Source organism: Prionailurus bengalensis, chromosome C1 (genome assembly GCF_016509475.1).
Source record: "Prionailurus bengalensis isolate Pbe53 chromosome C1, Fcat_Pben_1.1_paternal_pri, whole genome shotgun sequence".
Classification (NCBI taxonomy): Eukaryota; Metazoa; Chordata; class Mammalia; order Carnivora; family Felidae; genus Prionailurus; species Prionailurus bengalensis.
In genome coordinates this window covers 64,513,292-64,537,242 of record NC_057345.1, presented here as the reverse complement: position 1 = coordinate 64,537,242, position 23,951 = coordinate 64,513,292, and the positions used below count along the sequence as shown (strand labels likewise).

Here is a 23,951-nt window from a genome sequence, read left to right as displayed (position 1 = left end):
GGGGGCACCGAGCAGGTGGAAAGTTGTCCCTTTGTAACAGGCGACCTCGCGGCGCAGGGGTAGGCGCCCTGGAGCTCTCCCGCGCGCCCCGGGGACGCTGCGTCCCGGGGTCCCCGCCTCTGCTCAGAGGAGTTGCAACAAATGACTCACCATCAGGGTCTTCATTTTGGGCACCTCTTTTGTGAGGAATCCTCAGGCACACGCGTCCGGAGCCACTTTTTCTTGGAGGGTTTCCATGGTGGGTGATGGGGGGGCGGGCGGCTCTGATTTTCGCCCGGCTGCCAGCCGCGGCTGAGTGGGTAGGAGAGCCGCGGGACCCAGGAAGAGCGGCTGTTGCAGAGATTAGAGACAGAATTAAAACTGAACCGGACCCTCGTAGTCTCTCAGTGATCTACACAACTGCCGCCTGCCGCCGCCTGCTGGGTCCTAAAGACCTCTGCATCTCCCCCTTTCCCGCCCCCAAATAATAATCTTTTCAGCCGAGTGGAATTTCTGGGGCGAGAGAGTTAACCGTGCCAATGTACCCACCTATTGGTCCGAGGGCTTATTTATCTTTTATGAAGTCATCAAGTAAAAACGAAGGAGAACCCCATTGGATTCTGAACATGATAGCCATTTGAAAATTTGCAAACTAAATTGTTTTGTAATTTTGATAAGAAGTCAACTGTGCAAATGTCAGTGGCCCTATTTATAGCTTTTGCATTTGCGTTCCTAGCATGGGGAAATCTGTCAGGAAATAATTTTTCCAAAAAATTATTTATTATTTCAGTTGCCCAGTTGTAGGCTTTCTGATATCTCCTTTAGTTTTACTTTTTAAATCCAATTATTCTCATGCATCCTTTATATTTAAATGTTCATCTAAATTATTTAACTCATTACTTGTTTTAAAAATTACAATTTATATTTTTATCAGAACTTTGAGGTTTCTAGTGTTCGTCTAAATGATTTTTAAGTGTTAGAAACAGTCGGCACATCACAGTCACATGATTAACTGGACCTGTAGATTCTTCCTAATTTTAAGGAAAGCTTTTCAGCTGCTAGAGATAAAACTGCTTACTGCTTATTTTTTGACTCCTAAGGACTTTGGTGCTCTCCTTGTAATGGTCTACTGCCCTGACAGTACATAATTTCACATTTAGAATTTCAATCAAAAATTTCCAGAAGTTACCGTTGTATGTTGGGAAATTCATGTCAACAGCTTGTTGTAAGGCCACTCTCCCTCCTGCATTGAGTTACAAGTGGCATTTGTTAAATGTCTAATTTAATTAAAACATATTTCCTGTGAAATTAATCAGTGAGAATAGTTGTCTTAATGTATTACTTAACACCTCACCTGTAGCAGTGTAATGTTAAAGATTACATTGAGATGGAAATGATCAGCAGGCCAACTGAACCATAGGCACAATAAGAGCTTTCTCAAGGCCAAAAAAGGCATTACAATCATTTTTTAATCTTCAGTAATCCATTGCTCCACTGATGATACAACAGGAGCTATTTTTAACCTACGAGGCATCCTTCCACACTTAGTATTAAGAAGTTAAAATTATTGGTACAACAGTGACTATCAATGCAATGTGTTTAGGGGGAGGCAAGACACATGCAGGATTTAGCCTTTTAAGGAAAAGCAAAAAATTCAAAACATGGTCCAACATTGCCAGCCTTGAAGCTGTTTATTCAATTTGTGCTTTAGGCATGAATAGTACCAGTTGTTAGGGCAGGAAAAGCGGCAGCCAGAGGAGAATCTTATCAGGTCTTAGCAATTCTTTATTGTATGGGTGCACTTGACACTCAAATTAGGGAAACAAAGGACCAACTTGATGAATCATCACAAACAGATTATCTGTGTTTCTCCAGGGCTCCTTCTGAGATGCTGCTACACTAAGCTCCTGCATTTTTCAGGATCATTCCCCTCCCATCTAGCAAGTTGCCCAGTGACCGATAAAACACGTCTAATATATTTTGCTATGCCAAACAGAGCCATCATATTTATGATTTAAGCTCATGGCAGCACGTTGGACATCTGTTACACGGTATGTCTGACCACATTCATTAGGCTTATGCTTTTTTTTTTTTCCTCCTGGGATGGCAGTTAGCTACTTGCTAAATCCACTTATGAGATGGCCAGAGTAAATTTAAAAATGTAATTCTGAACTTGATTTAAATAATTTCAAGGTCTCTGGCTTTCAAATACTTGATTAGATTGATGTGATGGTTTTAGGCAGTCTGGCCTAAGAGCAAAATGGACAAGGTGGGGTGGGGGAAGGGCAGATGAAACAAGTAACAGAAGTTAAAATCCTTGTGCTGTTCAATTCAGTGATCATTTAATTATCACCTGCTATGTGGTGGTTCTATATTAGGGAATGCAGGGATGAATAAGACACAGATCCCCTCTCCTCTAGGAGCTCACAACAGTGTGTGTGTGTGTGTGTGTGTGTGTGTGTGTGTGCGCGTGCGCATGCATATAAAGTGTGCGACAGGTCTGCAAGTTGGCAATAAAAGGCAGCACTAGAGATTCAACATATATTTATCTAGTACCTACCATGTTCAGCACCTACTCTGGTGAACACCTACTATGTGCCAGACATTGGTGTTACCTGGACGAACAGATCACATGCTGCCCCAAGGAACTCAGTCTACTCCCACATAAATGCTATGAACCTTTATGTTACAAAGAACTAATTAGGAAACAAATACTTGATTTGTTTTTCAACCTCCAAGTGCTTGCTTGTTTAAGATCTAAGGGGTTTGATATTTTCAAGGTACCCACCGGTGAAGTTTGTGTAGCTTCATGCACACTTTTCAGTTAATCATTTGAATATCCGGAAAAAGAAGAAAATAGGCAGTACTTGCAGACACTTGCTTGACCTGGAGACAAGAATACAAGCCATAAAGCTATTTTAGTTCATCTAACTTGTCCAGTTCAATACAAAGTGAGTCGGGGAATCACAATTTGCTTCTCAGAATCCAGGTAACTAAGATAGATTTCTCACCACTTAAAATTTTGCAACATTTTGCCTCTGGTGCCATCACATCCAATCAAATAGATTCCTACTTTTGAAGAAAAAAAAGAAAGAAAGAAAGAAAGAAAGAAAGAAAGGAAAGGAAAGGGCAAGAAATTGAGTGTTCCGCAATGTAGGTTATGTGATAAACTGAAGGTGAGAATTTACAAGACATGTCATGGGGTGAGGAGGAGGAGGTGAAATCTGAAACTCAGAGGGGGCACCAGCCTGTAGGGCTGGGCCACAAAGGCCCCATGAAGCTACTGAAGGAGGAAGAAACTTACTGGAAACTCCTGCACCCTGCCCATGATTCCTAAGTGACCTCACAATTCAGAAACAAGTGTTTCAAACATTTCAAAGACAGATGAAAAGCAGAAAATTACATAATGTAAATAGCATTTGAGATACAACTTGCTTTCCACTTGATCTTAGAGAAGGAGAGAAAAGTTTCACTAAACGCTACAAAAGCAAAAAGCTCACAAATGGCAGAAAGTCCTAGAACAAATTTGAAATTTGTCCATCTGTGTTCCGCACTTTGCTTAACTCCCTTTACTTCACAGGTTGTGCCTAGTGGGCTAGTTGGTTGAGAACAAGTCCTTGGAGTCAAATGTCCAGGACCCAGATTCGGACTTTACCACTTACCAGCTCTGTGACCTTGGGTAAGTTACTTAGTTTCTTCATCTAAAATGCCAATCATGAGAGCACCTACCTCAAAGTACTGTTAAATGAGATACTACAAGTGTCAAGAAGCATACTAACAGACTCTTAACTACTGTTAGTCATATTTTATGATCATGATTAATAAACTGGGTTTGAAGGCAAAAGACCAGAGATTGGCCTATGTGACCAAGAGCTACATGACCTTGAATAAAAGACTTAATAAGCAGGGGTGCCTGGGTGGCTCAGTCTGTTACACGTCCGGCTCTTGATTTTGGTTCAGGTCATGAACACACAGTTCATGGGATCAAGCCTCACATTGGGCTCAGTGCTGACAGTATGGAGGCTGCTTGGGATACTCTCTCCTTCCCTATCTCTCCTTCACTCACATAGTCTCTCTCTCTCAAAATAAATAAATATTCAAAACAATATTAAGCAGACTTATAACTTATCTGTAAAATGGATATAACAGAGCCTATCCCACAAATGCTTAGAAGGCTTGTTAAGATATTACATATGTAACTGCTTTGTGAACTGTATAACTCTGTGTAAGTTAATAGTCAGTCATCTATCAAATACCAATGGAGCATCTACTATGTGGCAGACCCTGTTCTAGGCCCTGGAATTATGACCAAAGCATGCAAGAACTCTGCCCTAGGAGACTATATTCAAGCTAGGGCAATAAACCAATGAAATAGAATGCCAGGCACTACGGGAAAAAAAGCAGGGAAAAGCAGTTAGAAATTGGGGTGGAATGTGCTGTTTTAGTTAGGATACTCACATCTGAGCAGAGATTTGAATAAAATGAGGGAAGGATCCATGAGGTATCTAGAGGAAGAACAGTCTAGGCAGAGGGAACAGCATGTGCAAAGTCCATGAGGGAAGAGCTTGACTGGCATGTTGAGATAGCAAGGAGGTTGGTGTGGCTGGAGAAGGGAGCAAGAGAGAGAGTGGTAGGGGAGGAGGGCAGAGAGGAAGTGGAGGGGCAGATCATCTAGGGCCTCCTAGGCCATGAAAAGGACAGTGCAAAGGAAACCCACTGAAGGGCTTAAAGCAGAGGAAAGCCATGGATCCTTAATATTTTGGAAAGGTCATCTGGCTGCTATGCTGAGAATAGCTTTGGGGGAGCAAGAGTGGAAGCAGTGTGATTCCTTCGGAAGTTATTGTAGTAGTCTAGGTGGAAAGAGTGATTGGTTTCAGGATTTGCTGGCTATCGGGTATGCAATAGGAGCAAAGGAAAGGAGGCAGACCAATGCAAGGCAGCTGGGAGAATGGAACTGCTATCTCCAAGATGGGAAACGCTGCAAGAAAAACAGTTCTGGGTGGCTGAGAATGGAGAATTTGGATTTAGATGTACTCATATGAGACGTCACAGGCAGTGGGAGTTCAGCCATGATGCTGGGCTCAGAGATGTGATCTCGGCATCACAGCTCATGAAAGAATGAGGTCACCTAGGAATGAGCCAGGACACAGAAGAATAAAAGTCATAGGCCTGAGCCCCAGAGCTCCAAATTTCAGGCAGCAAGAATAGGAGGCATCGTTATAACAATAATACTCAAAAACAATAAATGACTATCTGAACTTGATTTGATTTAGATGGCTGATTATTTTCATTTCGAATGGATTTTCCATTCCAACACATTTAGTCATTTATGTACTCCAAGCACTTTTCACATTCTGTGATTGTACTGAGCACATTCATTTATGTATTTATTGTTCATCCTTTCTTCTACATCATACATTTTCTAGAACTGGAACTATGCCCTATTACTGTTTATAATCTATAAGCCTGGTACATAACTGAGGGTAATGATATTAATCACTAACATTTGTTTAGCACTTACCATGTGCACAAAGCTAAGAGTATTACATACATTAGCTTCTTCCATTCCCACAACAACTCCATGAGGTAGGTACTATTACTGCCCCCATTTCACAAATGAGTGAGCTGAGGCCCTGAGAGTCATTTGTCCAAAGTCACCCAGATATTGAGTGGTAGCATTGAGCTAAATAAATATTTGTTAAAACAAATAATATTTGTAAAAGAAGGAAGGAAGAGAAAAGCTTTGTAAGAGTGCCATGACCAAGTTCTTCTAATGAACTCTAAATTGATATGATTTATAAGAATATAGTTTACACCCAATCTTGAGGTAATATAACCAAAGGCAGTTCTTTGTTTTGTGATCTGTTTTTTTTTTTTTGCTACTTTTCTTGTTTTACGATACATTTTACATACAGTCAAATACACAAAATCTGAGTGTACAGTTTGATGAGTTTTGACAAAATTGTGCACCTGCTAATCACCACCACTCTCAAGATAGAGATCATTTCCATCTTTTCAGACAATACCTTCATGCTTCCTTTTCAGTCATACTAACCCCACCCAATAAGCAAACAGGCAAACATTGTCCTGATTTTTATCACTACAGATTAACTTTCCCTATTCTAGACCTTAATATAGAGGAAGACATACAATATATATGCTGTTCAGTCTGACCTCTGCCACTTAGCATAATATTTTTGAGGTTTACCCATGTTGTTGAGTGTCTTCACAGTCTGTTCCGTTTTATTGCTGAGTACTATTTTATGGTGTGAAAAGAGCGCAATTGTTTTTATCCATTTTCCTATTAATGAATGCTCGGGTCGTTTCCAGTTTGGGGCCCTTAGGAAGAGACTTAAGAACGTTCTTGTCTTTTTGTAGATGGACACTTTCATTTTTTCTGGCACGAATACCTGGGAGCATAATGGTCAGGTCATGTGACAGGTGTACAGTCAACATGTGGAGAAATCGTCAAACTGTTTTCCATGGTGGTTGTATCATTTTTTATTCTCACCAGCAGTGAACGAGAGCTCCACTTGTTCCACCTCCGGGTCAGCACCTGGTGGCGTCAGTCCTCTCAATGCCTCTTTGCTTTTGGAAAGTTTTCAAGATAAAGAAATCCTTGCCTAGCCAGGACCCTTCCTCACTGTGTGTCCACTCTTCCCTTTTAATCTCATCTCCTGACTCTCTACCCACGAACATTTCGAATTTACAGGGACACCTTGAATTCATGGTATTTATGGTGAGTGAGCTGAGCCTTCACACAAGCTGCTCTACTTGGTGTGAAGTGTTTCCTCTTCACATCTCTGCCTGTGCCTGGTCCATTGGCATGCCCCATTTTTGGAACCTGCCGTGGGACCGTGAGGCTCCTCCTTTATGCTTTCAAGCTCGGGTAGAAGCACAAGCTGGGAACCACACAGGCCAGATTTGATGCAACCTCTGACTCTTAACTCACCTGTGACCAGAAGCAATCCACGGATAACTCTTCTCAAGTTTCCTCATTTGTAGTCGGCCAGTACTAAGACCTTTCTGGAAGAGAGAGTGGTTGTATAGACAAAATATACTAACATATGTAAAGTGTTCACCACCTTTCTGACTATATGGATGGATCAAACAAAAAGTATGTTTTTATAGCCTGCTTCATATAAACAGAGGGACATCAATTCTCAGATGTTTATTGAGCTTATAATAAAAATAGTAATGAAGATGCATTGTGTACTTGCCATCAGGCATTATATTAATTATAGGCATCGACTTATTTAATGTGTAATAATGTCATTTCCATTTTACCAGCAAGGAAACTGAGATAGAGAGATGTGAGATCATTGCCCAAGGTCACATGGCTAGAAAGTGACAGGTCAAGAGTTGACCAGGTCTATTTGACTGCAGGCCCTTCCCTCATAATGTTTGCATTCCACACTCCGCTGTTTTCTGTATGCTCTGACTTCAGGCCAGGTCCTCCTAGATGCTGCAGGTGCAAAGAGGGGAGTGCAGAAGACAAACCCATTAGCAGATAATTATAATCAAGGGTTCAAAGTATAAAAATTGAGTTATAAATGAAGAATTAGAGGGGGCACAGAGGGACATGTAGCTATATGAGAGTGATTCAGCTATGATTTCTGGCAAAGGGCAATGCTCAGTTGGTTTTTTTTGGGGTTTTGGTTTTTTCATTTTAAAAAATTTATTTATTTTTTTTTTCAATATAATTTATTGTCAAATTGGCTAACATACAGAGTGTACAGTGTGCTCTTGGTTTTAAAGAATCACTAGAAACAGGGTAGGAGAAGACCAGTGTCTCCAGGCAGAGAGGACAGCAAAAACAAAGGCATGGAAACAAGGAAACTCATGCTATGTGCTAGGAACAGACAAGGACTTTATGGGTGAGGCAGGGAGTTTTCAGAACCAGGCTGGTTCTGCACAGTTGTAGAGGTTGTGCAGCACAAAAGGATGCACATTTAAGTGGGCACAACACAACTCAGACACTGCAGATTTGTGTATTAGTTTGTCCATCAAGCATCTTGCTCTATAGACACCAGAGAATTACAACAATTTTCCATTAGATAGAAGTAGAGTGGGGCGCCTGGGTGGCGCAGTCGGTTAAGCGCCCGACTTCAGCCAGGTCACGATCTCGCGGTCCGGGAGTTTGAGCCCCGCATCGGGCTCTGGGCTGATGGCTCGGAGCCTGGAGCCTGTTTCCGATTCTGTGTCTCCCTCTCTCTCTGCCCCTCCCCCATTCATGCTCTGTCTCTCTCTGTCCCAAAAATAAATAAACGTTGAAAAAAAAAAAATTAAAAAAAAAAAAAAAAAAGAAGTAGAGTGTTGTAAGTAACAGAAGCCTTTTTTTTTTTTTCAACTTTTATTTATTTTTGGGACAGAGAGAGGCAGAGCATGAACGGGGGAGGGGCAGAGAGAGAGGGAGACACAGAATCGGAAACAGGCTCCAGGCTCTGAGCCATCAGCCCAGAGCCTGACACGGGGCTCGAACCCACGGACCGTGAGATCGTGACCTGGCTGAAGTCGGACGCTTAACCGACTGCGCCACCCAGGCGCCCCGACAGAAGCCTTTTAAAATTTGCAAAATAGTGCTATTTGGGCTGAGAGGGGTCTAGTCAGAATTACTTTCTAGTGGCTGTCTCTGGAGACAGTGAGAAGGAAGGATTTGTTGGGGGAAAGACTAGAGCCAAAGAGAGCAGCCAGGATAATGTTGTGGAAATCCGGGTGAAAGATAAAAGCTTCAGCCAGAGCAGTGTGGGTCGGATGGATTCAAGAAATTCTTAGGCAGGTATTATGTTATAATGGCTAAAGTGGATCAAATCCTAACTATGCAGAAGAGGATTTATAAATACAAAGCCGTGCTTTTTCCCATGCAAAATAGTGTGTATAATTCTGGCCACGTTTCAAAATGATATAGTATAATAATAAAAAATGGCTTACATCTTGTCTTTGTTTGGGTTCTCTCAGAAGCCTACACTGGAATAAGGATCCATGTGCAAGTATTTCTATGGAAGGTGAAGGAAAACCCCAGTGGGGGAGTAGGGAAGTGGCACGGGGGGGATGGTGGCCAATAGATGGCTTGTCATCAAGCAAGCGACTCCTGTAGACAACTGGGGCTCAGTCCTGCTGGGGAAATTTTGGCAGTTAGTACAGATCTTAGTCGTTGGTTATTCCACCTGAGGGCTGAGGGAGTAGTGCTGTTTGTTTGGTTAAGGACTGCTCTGGGTGTGGAGTGGTGGCCGTGGATTCCTTGGCACACACCGCCTGCTGACAGGTGGCAGAGCGGGTGGGCTCTGGAGGCAGGAACAGTCCCTCAGGCTGAGACTTGCAGGTGCTGGAGCTCTAAGTCCCCATCTGCACTGAAGTGGCAAAGGCAGAGGATGTGGGCAGGGCACCCACAGCATCTGCCACACATGGAAATTGCTCTTCAGAGTTTTTGAAGGATTCAAATTCCTTATGTCATTTGAACCTCCCAATAACCTTGTAAGGTAGAAACATGTGGTTTCCAACTGAGGAATCTCTTATTCGTGGTCAGTTCCTACTACCTCCACAGCTGCTATTTCAAAGAGAAACATCTCTTGTCAGGGTCCCTCCTTTTGTCCTCACTCCTGATTTGTTTAGATGTCTGTCTTCTGCTGGAGATTGGTGGCAGGTGAATTTAGAAATTTCGTACTGTTCACCTTTGTTTTCGCAGATACTAGAAAACAGTAGGTGCTTAGTAAATGTGACTAGGTGGATGGATGAATGATTATTATCATTGCTGTTTTAACTTTGTTACAATTGGGACTGAGAGAGCTAACACAACTTATCTGAAGTCACACAGCCACTTAGTAGAGGCAGGTCTTGAACTTGGCTCTTCCACTTTCCCCTGGAAAAATCTTACTGCCACCACACAGCTCAGTGAGGGTGGACGTGGTGAATATTTGCGGGGGATTCGTAAACCCTACGGACCTATGAAGTTTTGGAGCATTTGAGGGGATGCCAACAGTTATAAAGAAAGACCAAGAAACTTCAGTAAACTCCTTTTATATTAGGAGTTGATTTTTGTTTTATTATTTATAATATCTCAAAGTAAAATGGGGCTAGATAAATAGGGGCCAACACTGTGACCCCATGAAAGGAAACACATTTTCTCCTCCAAGTGTGAAGGATAAAGGACTATATCTGTAGGACCTGATGTAGCATAGCCATCTGAAGGCTGAGTGGGGATGTGTGCTGCAAAGCTCCCTGTGCTCCTGGCTAACCCAGGAAGTCAAGGGTGATGCTGGGCCTGCATAGAAGGGAGGTTTTTAAATTCTTTTAATGCAGCACACACCACAAGGGGTAGCAGCTGCAAGAGGGGAAGCCAGTTAAGGAGTTTTCAAAATGAATTTGCAAGTGCGTTCTTGAGGGTCCTTGCAATATTTCTGCTAATGTAAAAGGCATGATTGATCTATCTGCATCTTTCTGCTTCTCTTCCCACGCTAATTTATATCATTCTGTGAAATCTTTGTGTGGAAATGATGCACATGCCATTTAAAGTAGCTGATTTTATTTCAGCAACATTGAAATGTTAAACTTTTAAAAAGTCAACATCATAAAAAAAAGTCAGCTTGAACTTTGTGTCCTCCTTGTAGCTGAATGTATGATTTTCAAATGTCCTTTTAGCTGTGGACTTCACCTACACTTCACCTCTGTGTAAAGGTAAGGGCTCCACTGTCACCTAGATTCGTGTTTGAATCCCAGCTCTGCCTTTTATGGACTATGACTTTGAGCGAGACACTAAATCTCTGTAAGCCCCTCTTGTCTCATCCACATAAGGGGACAGTAATACTGTCCTCCTCAGAGGGGTCATTTTAAGGATTAAATGAGGTAATGATGATAGAACCTAACACACGCAGGGCATTTTCTAGGGACTTAATCCACGTAACAACCCTCAGTTATGTACTATTGTTTTGTTCCTTTTACAAGTAAGAAAATTGAAGCATAGATGGGCAAGATATCTTGCCTAAGATCCAGTTACTAAGTGGCAGTATCAATATTTGGACCCTCACATCTACTGAAATTTAAAAACCCCAACTCTGTCAACTATTATCGTTGTTAGAATGATAGCTTTCCTGGAGGCTCACCATACGAATTAAAATTGGAACTGTCCTGGCTGACATAGAAGTGGGAAGCCATGGGGGCATCTCCTCAGAAAACAAACATAACTAGGAAACCACTGACTTTCCTAACACTGGTAGAGAAAAAACAAACATTAATAAAAAATGAAAACAAGCGGATGGATACCTACACATGTTCTGTTTGTTTTGCCTTATATGTCCTATTGGATACTTCAGAAATAACTACCTCTCCTGTTGTTTCTCAAATAAACAGCTGCACCTCCCAAGATGACAGACAGGAGCCATGACAACAGGTTTTTTGGACCTGCTTTTATGAAATCCTAGCAAGGGTATGTCAGTGACAACCAGATAGTTTTGCATTAAAATTTGTACTTAAATAACAACTTAAACTGTTTGAAAAATGTTCATTCTGCAAATATTGATGGGGTGTAACATTATGTATCAGCCATGGCTCTGGTATTTAGGGTTTTCTAGTACTGAAGTAGAAGCCCAGCTATACACGGTGATATGTCCAACTCCTAAGTCATTTCTCTTGGCCCCTCAGGTGGCCCTTCCCATTCGGTCCCTGTGGGCAGCGGATGACCACTTCTTTGTTGTATCATCTCAATCCAGACACTGGTGTCTTTTCCCACATATCCATATGTGTTCTGGAATGTTTCTGTCTTCTTCCTGTAGAGGCATGTGTTGTTTCATTTTCTATTTCCAGAACCTCCTTTCCATCTCCTATCAACTAGGGCTATTCCTCATGTGAATTTGTTTGCCTTTTCAAGTCAGATAGAAGGCTGGGATTTCCTTCAACACAATGTCTCTGAAGGGACAGGTCTGCCAAAGTGCCTCACTTGCAAGATTATCATGAGGCTTAACCATTGTAACTCATTTTACCCCTGACACAGGCCCTGGCACATAGTAGGCCATCAGTCACACATGATTTCCATTCCTCTTTAAAAAATACGGTAGCTGAAACTACACACCGTAAGATCATTTACAATTTATGCATTGTTATACATCAGGGCTTAAATATATGGAGATCATTTCTTCCTGTTGTAAGTTATCATCAAATAGAATTTATGAACCCTCAGATTCATGGGGTTGGGACGAATGGTATAAAATTGAGGCAATAAAGCTCCATTCTGCACTTTTGTTCAGAACTTCTTTCACACACATTTTTGTACCTAATAATAATATTTCATAGTTGTAAAACTTTTTTTTTTCAACTTGGACATTTGCTACTATGGTTGGCATCATTCCACGCTTACATTAACTGGTCATATGCACCAAGGAGTTAAGTTTTAATTTATCTAAAATTTGGTTCCTGGATTTATATATGTCGTAAGTGGAAAGGCTAATTGAAAAGTGATAAGATTTGAATCAGAGTGACTTGACATGCAGCAGCTTCTAGGACTAATTAATTAATTAATTGCTTTACTTATCAAGCATTTATTGAGAACCTACAATGTGACATGCAGCATGGTAGATGCTGATAATATGAAGATGAAAGTTTCTCAGGAAACTCACAGGCTGCCAGTAGTGAGACTTCAGTAAAGGATTGCAGTGTGGTGGATATAAAGTACCATAATAGCAACATGTCCATGGTATCGCAGCAGCAAAAAAGGAGGAGCAATCAACTCACCAAGTTTTAAAGTGTGGGTTTCAATATTATTTAGGTCTAATGAGGCCAACCAATCAGGAGATGATCGCCATTGCAAGATACTTTGTTATACTCAGAGATCCCAAAGAAGGGGGCATACCATATCACAGAGGGCCACATGGGAAAACACCAGTGTTGGTCAGAAGGTGGGAGGAGGTGGGGATGTGGGCAAGAGCCTTTCCTGTGTTTGGGCAAGGCCAAGTAAGCAAGTGTAGGATGGGCTAGTTGAATAATTTCAATGGTCTCTAGGGCAGAGGGACTGTCCCTTGTCTGGTATCTGGTCCTGGAGTGATTAGGGCAAGTAGTTGAGAGCTGATAGAGAAGGCATTTAGGGGAATGGACTCTGGATTGCCTGTCACATACAAAAAGCATGCTCCTAGGCTACTTGTTTGCTCTTTAGGAATTAACTCATGCTTACAGGGGCAGTCTTCCAGGGTAAGCAAGGCCCCAAAGCATCAAAACATAAAAAAGAAAGAAACTTGGTTAATACAACTATATAGGGCCAGGGCAGCTAGGAAAACTGGCCTAAACCAATAGGAGAAGAGCTTTCTGGGCAGAGGGTTCAGCTTATGCAAATGCTCAGGGACATGGAAAGCGTGTGTTTAGTTCAGTATGTCTGGAGTCTGGAGTGAAGGTGCACTAGGAGCAATGGGGTTGGGGTGGGGTGGTGATGTAGGTAGGAGTCAGTTCATGAAGTTTGCTTGGCTATGAATTTGGACTTCTTTTTTTATAAAGTAGTGAGGAATAACTGACAGGTTTTACATAGGAGGGTGACAGTGATTTCAGTTTATTTCTGTTTGGTGAAAATCTATGCTACTAAATCTATGCTACTTAAAAATTAATGAGGTTTCACATCTCATCTTTGTAAGATAAACAGCATGATATGTTTAGTACTTTCGATGGTTATGTAAAGAATGTTTACTCTTTATTTCCTACAGATAATAAATCCTTGGTATTCTTTTTCCAGCACCCTCCAAGCAGGCAGGTAGTATAGCAGAGAGTATAGAATGATAAGGCAGTAATTAAAGGACCAATGTCCTGTTTAGTTCATTGGTTGAGTCACCTAACTTCTCCAAAGAGAGGCCTAGTGGTTACAATCATCCAGACTGTGGGTGGGTGTGAATCCTGTCTCTGCTACTCATTATGTGACCTCAAGCAAATTATTTAACTTCTATCTCAGTTTCCTCATATGTAAAATGGAAAAAATAATACTTATGGATTGTAAGAGGATTTGGATTTGGTTTCCTCACCCATCATGCCTTTACCAGCAAACCAATGTCTTATGTAGGGTTATGATGGTCTATGTAACATTGGACCAATGGGTGCACATCACAGCAGAATAAAGGACAATGAGATATGGAAATCAATGGTACTATCATATTTCTCAACCCGCAGAAGCAGCAAGTCTTCTACAGTGGAAGTATGGAATATGTTTTTTAATGTTTATTTTTGAGTGAGAGACAGAGCACAAGCAGGGGAGGGGCAGAGAAAGAGGGAGACACAGAATCCGAAGCAGACTCCAGCTCCGATTTGTCAGCTATGGAGCCTGATGCGGGGCTCAAACCCACAATTTGTGAGATCATGACCTGAGTGAAGTTGGATGCTGAGTGAAGTTGACTGAGCCACCCAGGCACCCCTGGAAGTATGCAATATTAAACATTGCTGTTCTTGTTTGAATCCAACATCCTATAAAGTTAGTGTGCTATCCTATAGGCTGCTGTAAGTCAGAGATCAATATATACAGGCTCTTTTCCTCCTCCTACTTTCTATGACCAAGATACAGACATTTTGAAACCAACAGCTAGAGTGGAGTGATGCCTTGCATCACTCCTAGCCACATTTGTGCTTCCTGTCCTTATGACTCTGGGTTCCATTTTTACCAGGAGATAAAATCGTTACCATGAAGTGAAAACTGTGAATGCTGCCTTGCCTTTTCAGATTCTTCATGCCCTGAGGCAACCACCCCGAAAGGTATTGTATTTCAGCTGGGCTGTTTGACTTAGGGTAGCAAGGTAAAGTAGGATGGCTGCTACATAGAGTAGGAAGAAATAAAGATGGAAACAGTAGATGCTGCATGGAATCTTAATGGAAGACTGTCACAAAACTACATAGACAGGTCTACCAAGGGCTCAAATCTCTCAAGAATGAAACCTTGTGTCATGTCAATTAACTTGGCAAAGAGCCAAATATCAACAAATGAGTTGATGTTTCAAGGAAAAAGAGCACAGAATGTGTAGACTTGAGATGTATTTCTTTCCTTGCTATTCTATAGCGATGCTAGATGTGTGGATGTATGTATATAAAGATAGATAGATAGATAGATAGGCAGATGAGTGGGTGAGTGAGTGGATGGGTGGATGAATGAATACATGCATGCATACATGCATACATGCATACATACCTGCATACATACATACATATGTGTGGGTATACATAGTAAAATCTCACACTAACACAAAAATTGGAGCCTAAAACCTAAAAAAATATTTGTATTATTATGAGGTTGGTAAAAAACAATATTTAGAGTTGGTTTTTCAGTCACTATGTAAAAGAAAACGAAAAATTTTCAATTATTAGTTATGCAGGAAATAGACCATTATTACAAACAGAATTGTCCTATGCACAGAACTAGGAAAGTCCCAAATGATTATAAGGCAGTTACTCTCTAACTTAAACTTTCTACCAGCCTCTTACAAGAAGATAAGAATTTTAGCCCAGCTCAATTTTGGAATAAGAGCTGAATGGAGAATAGGAGTCTGTATAATAGTGTTATATTACATTGGTATAGACTTACGTTTGTGAGGGAAGGTATGAATATATTTTTGATTTGATGTCGCTTCATCATTTTACCTGATAAATGTATTGTTTGAATTAAGTCTTAAGGATTACAGAGGTAAGTTTTATTAATTTTGTGATTTCATCATTTTACCTGATAAACATATTGCTTGAATTAAGTCTTGAAGATTACAGAGGTAAGTTTTGTTAATTTTGTTGCTGCACATAATCCATTTTCCTTGGGGTGTTTTGGGGAGGGTAATTACTTGTCTTCCATTCATGTCATTAAATGGCACTCTCAAGTCAAGGGGCCCTGCCCTTCTTTGCCAGTAAGTGAGTTCATGACCAGGTACACATGTCCTAGGCCAAGAGGAGTTTCCCTCTCAGGACATGAGAGCTTGAGTAGAGTGATTCAAAGATGGAAACAAAATCTGATTGAACTGGACTCATCCCAAGGGTAAGAGCACCCATGATTGGTTCCTTCCACCAGAATCTCTGGAGCTATCTTGGTTCTTGCCCCTTCTGTGCCTGATTCTTCTAATATTCCTTCCATCTTGGGCACTGTCCTCAATTCTTCCAATAAATTCATTTTGTCTTGTGTCAATCAGAGACTTGGAATCTAATAACCCTAAGTCAGAATAGAAAAGCTTTTAAAGAAGGTAGGAAAGGGAAAGACAGTTACTCCTGACATAAGGAAGATGTGAGCAAAATAATGGTGGTCTCCAATAGCATTGTGATTCTGGATAACCTCATGTAGCTCAGAACAGTTAGTATAAAATTGATTGTGAAGGGGTTTTTGTCCTTACCTGGTGATTCCCAATATCTGCGCCATGGAACTAAGCCAACAGTTTCTCAGCTGTAGAGTGGTTGGCATACTTGACTATCATATGCAATTTGATACTAATATCAGTTGAAATGTCAAGATTTATAGATGCATTGCTTCTTTTATAAATTAGAGAAGATTCAAGGCTGCCCTTTCTTGGGGGCATCTTGTCTACTTCATTCTGATTTGTTTTCTTGAATGGGAGAGAACATAGTAGAATTTTAATTGCCACTCAATAGTTGTATACAAATCATCATGTATTGTCTAAATCACAGAAGACGGTGAGCCACTGTACTGATATGACAGTGATGATTACAGAGGTGATGCATTGCTGTGGTGTTGGGGAGTTATAGTTCTATCATTACTTCCCTTTTATGTTTCATTTTACCCATGAGTATATTTATTTCTAAAAAAATTCAACCTTAACACAAAAGTTAACAGAATAGAACAAAAAAAATCCTGTATTTCCTCCACCCAGACTTCCCAATTGTTAATAATTTACCACATTACTCTCTCTCTCTCTCTCCATATATATGTATACATATATGTGTGGTATTCTTACAAGGAATGGAAAGCACTCACACACACACATGTATATGGTATTCTTACAAAGAATTCATTCATGTCTCGGTCTGGTCTTAAGGAAATTGGAAGGACCCAACCTGTGCATTTAATTGACCTGTCTCTTTAGTGTCCTTCAATTTGGACACAGAATTTCATTCTGTAGGACAGCATTGTTCAATACATGAACCTATGTGTGTGTGTGTGTGTGTGTGTGTGTGTGTGAACTCACAACTCCAAGATGAAGAGTCACATGCTCTACAGATTGAGTCAGCCAAGCACCCCTGAAATATGTGTATGTTTAAAACTTTTCTAGTAGCCACATTTGAAAAATAAAAAGAATCAGGTGAAATTGATAGTGATAATATACTTGTTTAATCCACTGTATTAAAAATGTTATCATTTAAAAATGTAGTCAGTATAAAAATTATATATTTACATTCTTTTTTTTTTTCATACAAAGTTTTTGAAATCCAGTGTATGTGCAGCTCGTCTCAGAACTAGTCACATTCCAAGGACCCAGTAGCCACATATGGCCAAGTGGCTATCATACTGGACAATGCAGTGTTAGCATGCCCCACAGTCTGTGTCCACTTAGTGTCTCCTCATGACTAGGCTTGAACATACATTCTTTGCAGGAATAAAGCTGTGCTCTGAGTGGCTTATCACATCAGAAAGCACACATTGTTGAATTGATTCAACACTGTTGATGTTAACCTGAACCATTTGGTCATGATTGTGGCTTCCAGGTTTATCTACTGCAAAATTACCCTTTTTCCTTTTGTAATTGATAAGTATTTATCTTGTTCCTCATCAAACCATCACCCACCAGACTTTACCTTCAAGACAACTTCTGCCTTAGGCAATTGCTGGTATATTGGTTGCCGGAAGGTGTCTTCTATTTCCACTTTTCATTCTGTATTTATTAGTTGGTTTTCTATTATAAGGGAGAACTTATCCATCTTAATTTATTCATATATTAGTGTGGACTCATGGATTTTCATTTTATGCAATTATAGATTTTAATCAGTATTTATTTATATATTTATTTATTTATATAAATATTTATTTATTTATTTTGGGGGGGCAGGTGTTGAGAGAGAGAAGAGAGAGAATCCCAAGCAGGTTTCATGCTGCCAGCACAGAGCCTGACATGAGGCTCAATCCCATAGATCATGAGATCACAACCTGAGCCGAAATCAAGAGTTGGATGCTTAACCAACTGAGCCACCCAGGCGCCCCAATCAGTATTTATTTTGATGCTTATAATGTCTGAGATTTGACCAGTAGAAGCCTCTTCAAGTTGGACTCTCTGTTGCTTTGACATATCTTTTTTTTTTTTTTTTTCATTTCATTTCACCTAATTTTATTGTAACACATACAAAAACATAATTTGCTGGAAAAAATACTGATGTTGACAATTTCCCATGAAAAAGTATATACCCTCCCCCCCCCAGCAACCCCTTCCCCTATCTAAATTAAAACATGATCAAGGGCCACATTATCTTACCTATGCTAATTATAAACCATTCCAGCCTGGAGTGGGGTGGACTTGACTAGTAGTAACCTTTGAGTGGTTCCTTGGTCAGGTAACCCCATCAGCCATGTACTTTTGCTCCTTTTTTCTTTGTGTTTTCCTTTTTTTTTTTTTTTCTTTTTTTAAATTTTTTTTTTTTGCCATTGTTAAACCATCTTTATTTTTTTTTTATTTATTTATTTTTTTTCTGAAATTTATTGACAAATCGGTTTCCATACAACACCCAGTGCTCATCCCAAAAGGTGCCCTCCTCAATACCCATCACCCACCCTCTCCTCCCTCCCACCCCCCATCAACCCTCAGTTTGTTCTCAGTTTTTAACAGTCTCTTATGCTTTGGCTCTCTCCCATTCTAACCTCTTTTTTTTTTTTTTTCCTTCCCCTCCCCCATGGGTTCCTGTTAAGTTTCTCAGGATCCACATAAGAGTGAGACCATATGGTATCTGTCTTTCTCTGTATGGCTTATTTCACTTAGCATCACACTCTCCAGTTCCATCCACGTTGCTACAAAAGGCCATATTTCATTTTTTCTCATTGCCATGTAATATTCCATTGTGTATATAAACCACAATTTCTTTATCCATTCATCAGTTGATGGACATTTAGGCTCTTTCCATAATTTGGCTATTGTTGAGAGTGCTGCTATGAACATTGGGGTACAAGTGGCCCTATGCATCAGTGCTCCTGTATCCCTTGGATAAATTCCTAGCAGTGCTATTGCTGGGTCATAGGGTAGGTCTATTTTTAATTTTCTGAGGAACCTCCACACTGCTTTCCAGAGCGGCTGCACCAATTTGCATTCCCACCAACAGTGCAAGAGGGTTCCCGTTTCTCCACATCCTCTCCAGCATCTATAGTCTCCTGATTTGTTCATTTTGGCCACTCTGACTGGCGTGAGGTGATACCTGAGTGTGGTTTTGATTTGTATTTCCCTGATAAGGAGCGACGCTGAACATCTTTTCATGTGCCTGTTGGCCATCCGGATGTCTTCTTTAGAGAAGTGTCTATTCATGTTTTCTGCCCATTTCTTCACTGGGTTATTTGTTTTTCGGGTGTGGAGTTTGGTGAGCTCTTTATAGATTTTGGATACTAGCCCTTTGTCCGATATGTCATTTGCGAATATCTTTTCCCATTCCGTTGGTTGCCTTTTAGTTTTGTTGGTTGTTTCCTTTGCTGTGCAGAAGCTTTTTATCTTCATAAGGTCCCAGTAATTCACTTTTGCTTTTAATTCCCTTGCCTTTGGGGATGTGTCGAGTAAGAGATTGCTACGGCTGAGGTCAGAGAGGTCTTTTCCTGCTTTCTCCTCTAAGGTTTTGATGGTTTCCTGTCTCACATTTAGGTCCTTTATCCATTTTGAGTTTATTTTTGTGAATGGTGTGAGAAAGTGGTCTAGTTTCAACCTTCTGCATGTTGCTGTCCAGTTCTCCCAGCACCATTTGTTAAAGAGGCTGTCTTTTTTCCATTGGATGTTCTTTCCTGCTTTGTCAAAGATGAGTTGGCCATACGTTTGTGGGTCTAGTTCTGGGGTTTCTATTCTATTCCATTGGTCTATGTGTCTGTTTTGGTGCCAATACCATGCTGTCTTGATGATGACAGCTTTGTAGTAGAGGCTAAAGTCTGGGATTGTGATGCCTCCTGCTTTGGTCTTCTTCTTCAAAATTCCTTTGGCTATTCGGGGCCTTTTGTGGTTCCATATGAATTTTAGGATTGCTTGTTCTAGTTTCGAGAAGAATGCTGGTGCAATTTTGATTGGGATTGCATTGAATGTGTAGATAGCTTTGGGTAGTATTGACATTTTGACAATATTTATTTTTCCAATCCATGAGCAGGGAATGTCTTTCCATTTCTTTAAATCTTCTTCAATTTCCTTCAGAAGCTTTCTATAGTTTTCAGCATACAGATCCTTTACATCTTTGGTTAGATTTATTCCTAGGTATTTTATGCTTCTTGGTGCAATTGTGAATGGGATCAGTTTCTTTATTTGTCTTTCTGTTGCTTCATTGTTAGTGTATAAGAATGCAACTGATTTCTGTACATTGATTTTGTATCCTGCAACTTTGCTGAATTCCTGTATCAGTTCTAGCAGACTTTTGGTGGAGTCTATCGGATTTTCCATGTATAATATCATGTCATCTGCAAAAAGCGAAAGCTTGACTTCATCTTTGCCAATTTTGATGCCTTTGATTTCCTTTTGTTGTCTGATTGCTGATGCTAGAACTTCCAGCACTATGTTAAACAGCAGCGGTGAGAGTGGGCATCCTTGTCGTGTTCCTGATCTCAGGGAAAAAGCTTTCAGTTTTTCCCCGTTGAGGATGATGTTAGCTGTGGGCTTTTCATAAATGGCTTTTATGATCTTTAAGTATGTTCCTTCTATCCCGACTTTCTCAAGGGTTTTTATTAAGAAAGGGTGCTGGATTTTGTCGAAGGCCTTTTCTGCATCGATTGACAGGATCATATGGTTCTTCTCTCTTTTTTTGTTAATGTGATGTATCACGTTGATTGATTTGCGAATGTTGAACCAGCCCTGCATCCCAGGAATGAATCCCACTTGATCATGGTGAATAATTCTTTTTATATGCCGTTGAATTCGATTTGCTAGTATCTTATTGAGAATTTTTGCATCCATATTCATCAGGGATATTGGCCTGTAGTTCTCTTTTTTTACTGGGTCTCTGTCTGGTTTAGGAATCAAAGTAATACTGGCTTCATAGAATGAGTCTGGAAGTTTTCCTTCCCTTTCTATTTCTTGGAATAGCTTGAGAAGGATAGGTATTATCTCTGCTTTAAACGTCTGGTAGAACTCCCCTGGGAAGCCATCTGGTCCTGGACTCTTATTTGTTGGGAGATTTTTGATAACCGATTCAATTTCTTCGCTGGTTATGGGTCTGTTCAAGCTTTCTATTTCCTCCTGATTGAGTTTTGGAAGCGTGTGGGTGTTCAGGAATTCGTCCATTTCTTCCAGGTTGTCCAATTTGTTGGCATATAAGTTTTCATAGTATTCCCTGATAATTGTTTGTATCTCTGAGGGATTGGTTGTAATCATTCCATTTTCATTCATGATTTTATCTATTTGGGTCATCTCCCTTTTCTTTTTGAGAAGCCTGGCTAGAGGTTTGTCAATTTTGTTTATTTTTTCAAAAAACCAACTCTTGGTTTCGTTGATCTGCTCTACAGTTTTTTTAGTTTCTATATTGTTTATTTCTGCTCTGATCTTTATTATTTCTCTTCTTCTGCTGGGCTTAGGCTGCCTTTGCTGTTCTGCTTCTAGTTCCTTTAGGTGTGCTGTTAGATTTTGTATTTGGGATTTTTCTTGTTTCTTGAGATAGGCCTGGATTGCAATGTATTTTCCTCTCAGGACTGCCTTTGCTGCGTCCCAAAGCGTTTGGATTGTTGTATTTTCATTTTCGTTTGTTTCCATATATTTTTTAATTTCTTCTCTAATTGCCTGGTTGACCCACTCATTCGTTAGTAGGGTGTTCTTTAACCTCCATGCTTTTGGAGGTTTTCCAGACTTTTTCCTGTGGTTGATTTCAAGCTTCATGGCATTGTGGTCTGAAAGTAAGCATGGTATAATTTCAATTCTTGTAAACTTATGAAGGGCTGTTTTGTGACCCAGTATATGATCTATCTTGGAGAATGTTCCATGTGCACTCGAGAAGAAAGTATATTCTGTTGCTTTGGGATGCAGAGTTCTAAATATATCTGTCAAGTCCATCTGATCCAATGTCTCATTCAGGGCCCTTGTTTCTTTATTGACCGTGTGTCTAGATGATCTATCCATTTCTGTAAGTGGTGTATTAAAGTCCCCTGCAATTACCACATTCTTATCAATAAGGTTGCTTATGTTTATGAGTAATTGTTTTATATATTTGGGGGCTCCGGTATTCGGTGCATAGACATTGATAATTGTTAGCTCTTCCTGATGGATAGACCCTGTAACTATTATATAATGTCCTTCTTCATCTCTTGTTACAGCCTTTAATTTAAAGTCTAGTTTGTCTGATATAAGTATGGCTACTCCAGCTTTCTTTTGGCTTCCAGTCGCATGATAAATAGTTCTCCATCCCCTCACTCTCAATCTAAAGGTGTCCTCAGGTCTAAAATGAGTCTCTTGTAGACAGCAAATAGATGGGTCTTGTTTTTTTATCCATTCTGATACCCTATGTCTTTTGGTTGGCGCATTTAATCCATTTACATTCAGTGTTATTATAGAAAGATACGGGTTTAGAGTCATTGTGATGTCTGTATGTTTTATGCTTATAGTGATGTCTCTGGGACTTTGTCTCACAGGGTCCCCCTTAGGATCTCTTGTAGGGCTGGTTTAGTGGTGACAAATTCCTTCAGTTTTTGTTTGTTTGGGAAGACCTTTATCTCTCCTTCTATTCTAAATGACAGACTTGCTGGATAAAGGATTCTTGGCTGCATATTTTTTCTGTCTAGCACCCTGAAAATCTCTTGCCAATTCTTTCTGGCCTGCCAAGTTTCAAAAGAGAGATCAGTCACGAGTCTTATAGGTCTCCCTTTATATGTGAGGGCACGTTTACCCCTTGCTGCTTTCAGAATTTTCTCTTTATCCTTGTATTTTGCCAGTTTCACTATGATATGTCGTGCAGAAGATCGATTCAAGTTACGTCTGAAGGGAGTTCTCTGTGCCTCTTGGATTTCAATGCCTTTTTCCTTCCCCAGTTCAGGGAAGTTCTCAGCTATGATTTCTTCAAGTACCCCTTCAGCACCTTTCCCTCTCTCTTCCTCCTCTGGGATACCAATTATGCGTATATTATTTCTTTTTAGTGTATCACTTAATTCTCTAATTTTCCCCTCATACTCCTGGATTTTTTTATCTCTCTTTTTCTCAGCTTCCTCTTTTTCCATAACTTTATCTTCTAGTTCACCTATTCTCTCCTCTGCCTCTTCAAGCCGAGCTGTGGTGGTTTCCATTTTGTTATGCATTTCGTTTAAAGCGTTTTTCAGCTCCTCGTGACTGTTCCTTAGTCCCTTGATCTCTGTAGCAAGAGATTCTCTGCTGTCCTGTATACTGTTTTCAAGCCCAGCGATTAATTTTATGACTATTATTCTAAATTCACTTTCTGTTATATTATTTAAATCCTTTTTGATCAGCTCATTAGCTGTTGTTATTTCCTGGAGATTCTTCTGAGGGGAGTTCTTCCGCTTGGTCATTTTGGATAGTCCCTGGCGTGGTGAGGACCTGCAGGGCACTTCCCCTGTGCTGTGGTGTATACCTGGAGTTGGTGGGCGGGGCCGCAGTCAGACCTGATGTCTGCCCCCAGCCCACCGCTGGGGCCACAGTCAGACTGGTGTGTGCCTTCTCTTCCCCTCTCCTAGGGGCGGGATTCACTGTGGGGTGGTGTGGCTCGTCTGGGCTACTTGCACCCTGCCAGGCTTGTGATGCTGGGGATCTGGCGTATTAGCTGGGGTGGGTAGGCAAGGTGCTCGGGGGCAGGAGGGGCAGGCTTAGATCGCTTCTCCTTAGGTGATCCACTTCAGGAGGGGCCCTGTGGCAGCGGGAGGGAGTCAG

General features: G+C 40.7%; 1 protein-coding gene across 1 annotated transcript in view; it reads right to left on the bottom strand.

The window, feature by feature from the left end:
* The window catches only part of ST6GALNAC5 (ST6 N-acetylgalactosaminide alpha-2,6-sialyltransferase 5), a 180,629-nt gene extending 180,107 nt beyond the window's left edge, over positions 1-522 (bottom strand). Inside the window, exon 1 of the mRNA XM_043575307.1 lies at positions 151-522. Coding sequence (XP_043431242.1) covers positions 151-165 — 15 coding nt within the window. The 5' untranslated portion in view covers positions 166-522. The remainder of the gene's footprint in view (positions 1-150) is intronic.
* Positions 523-23,951: the final 23,429 nt, after the last annotated feature.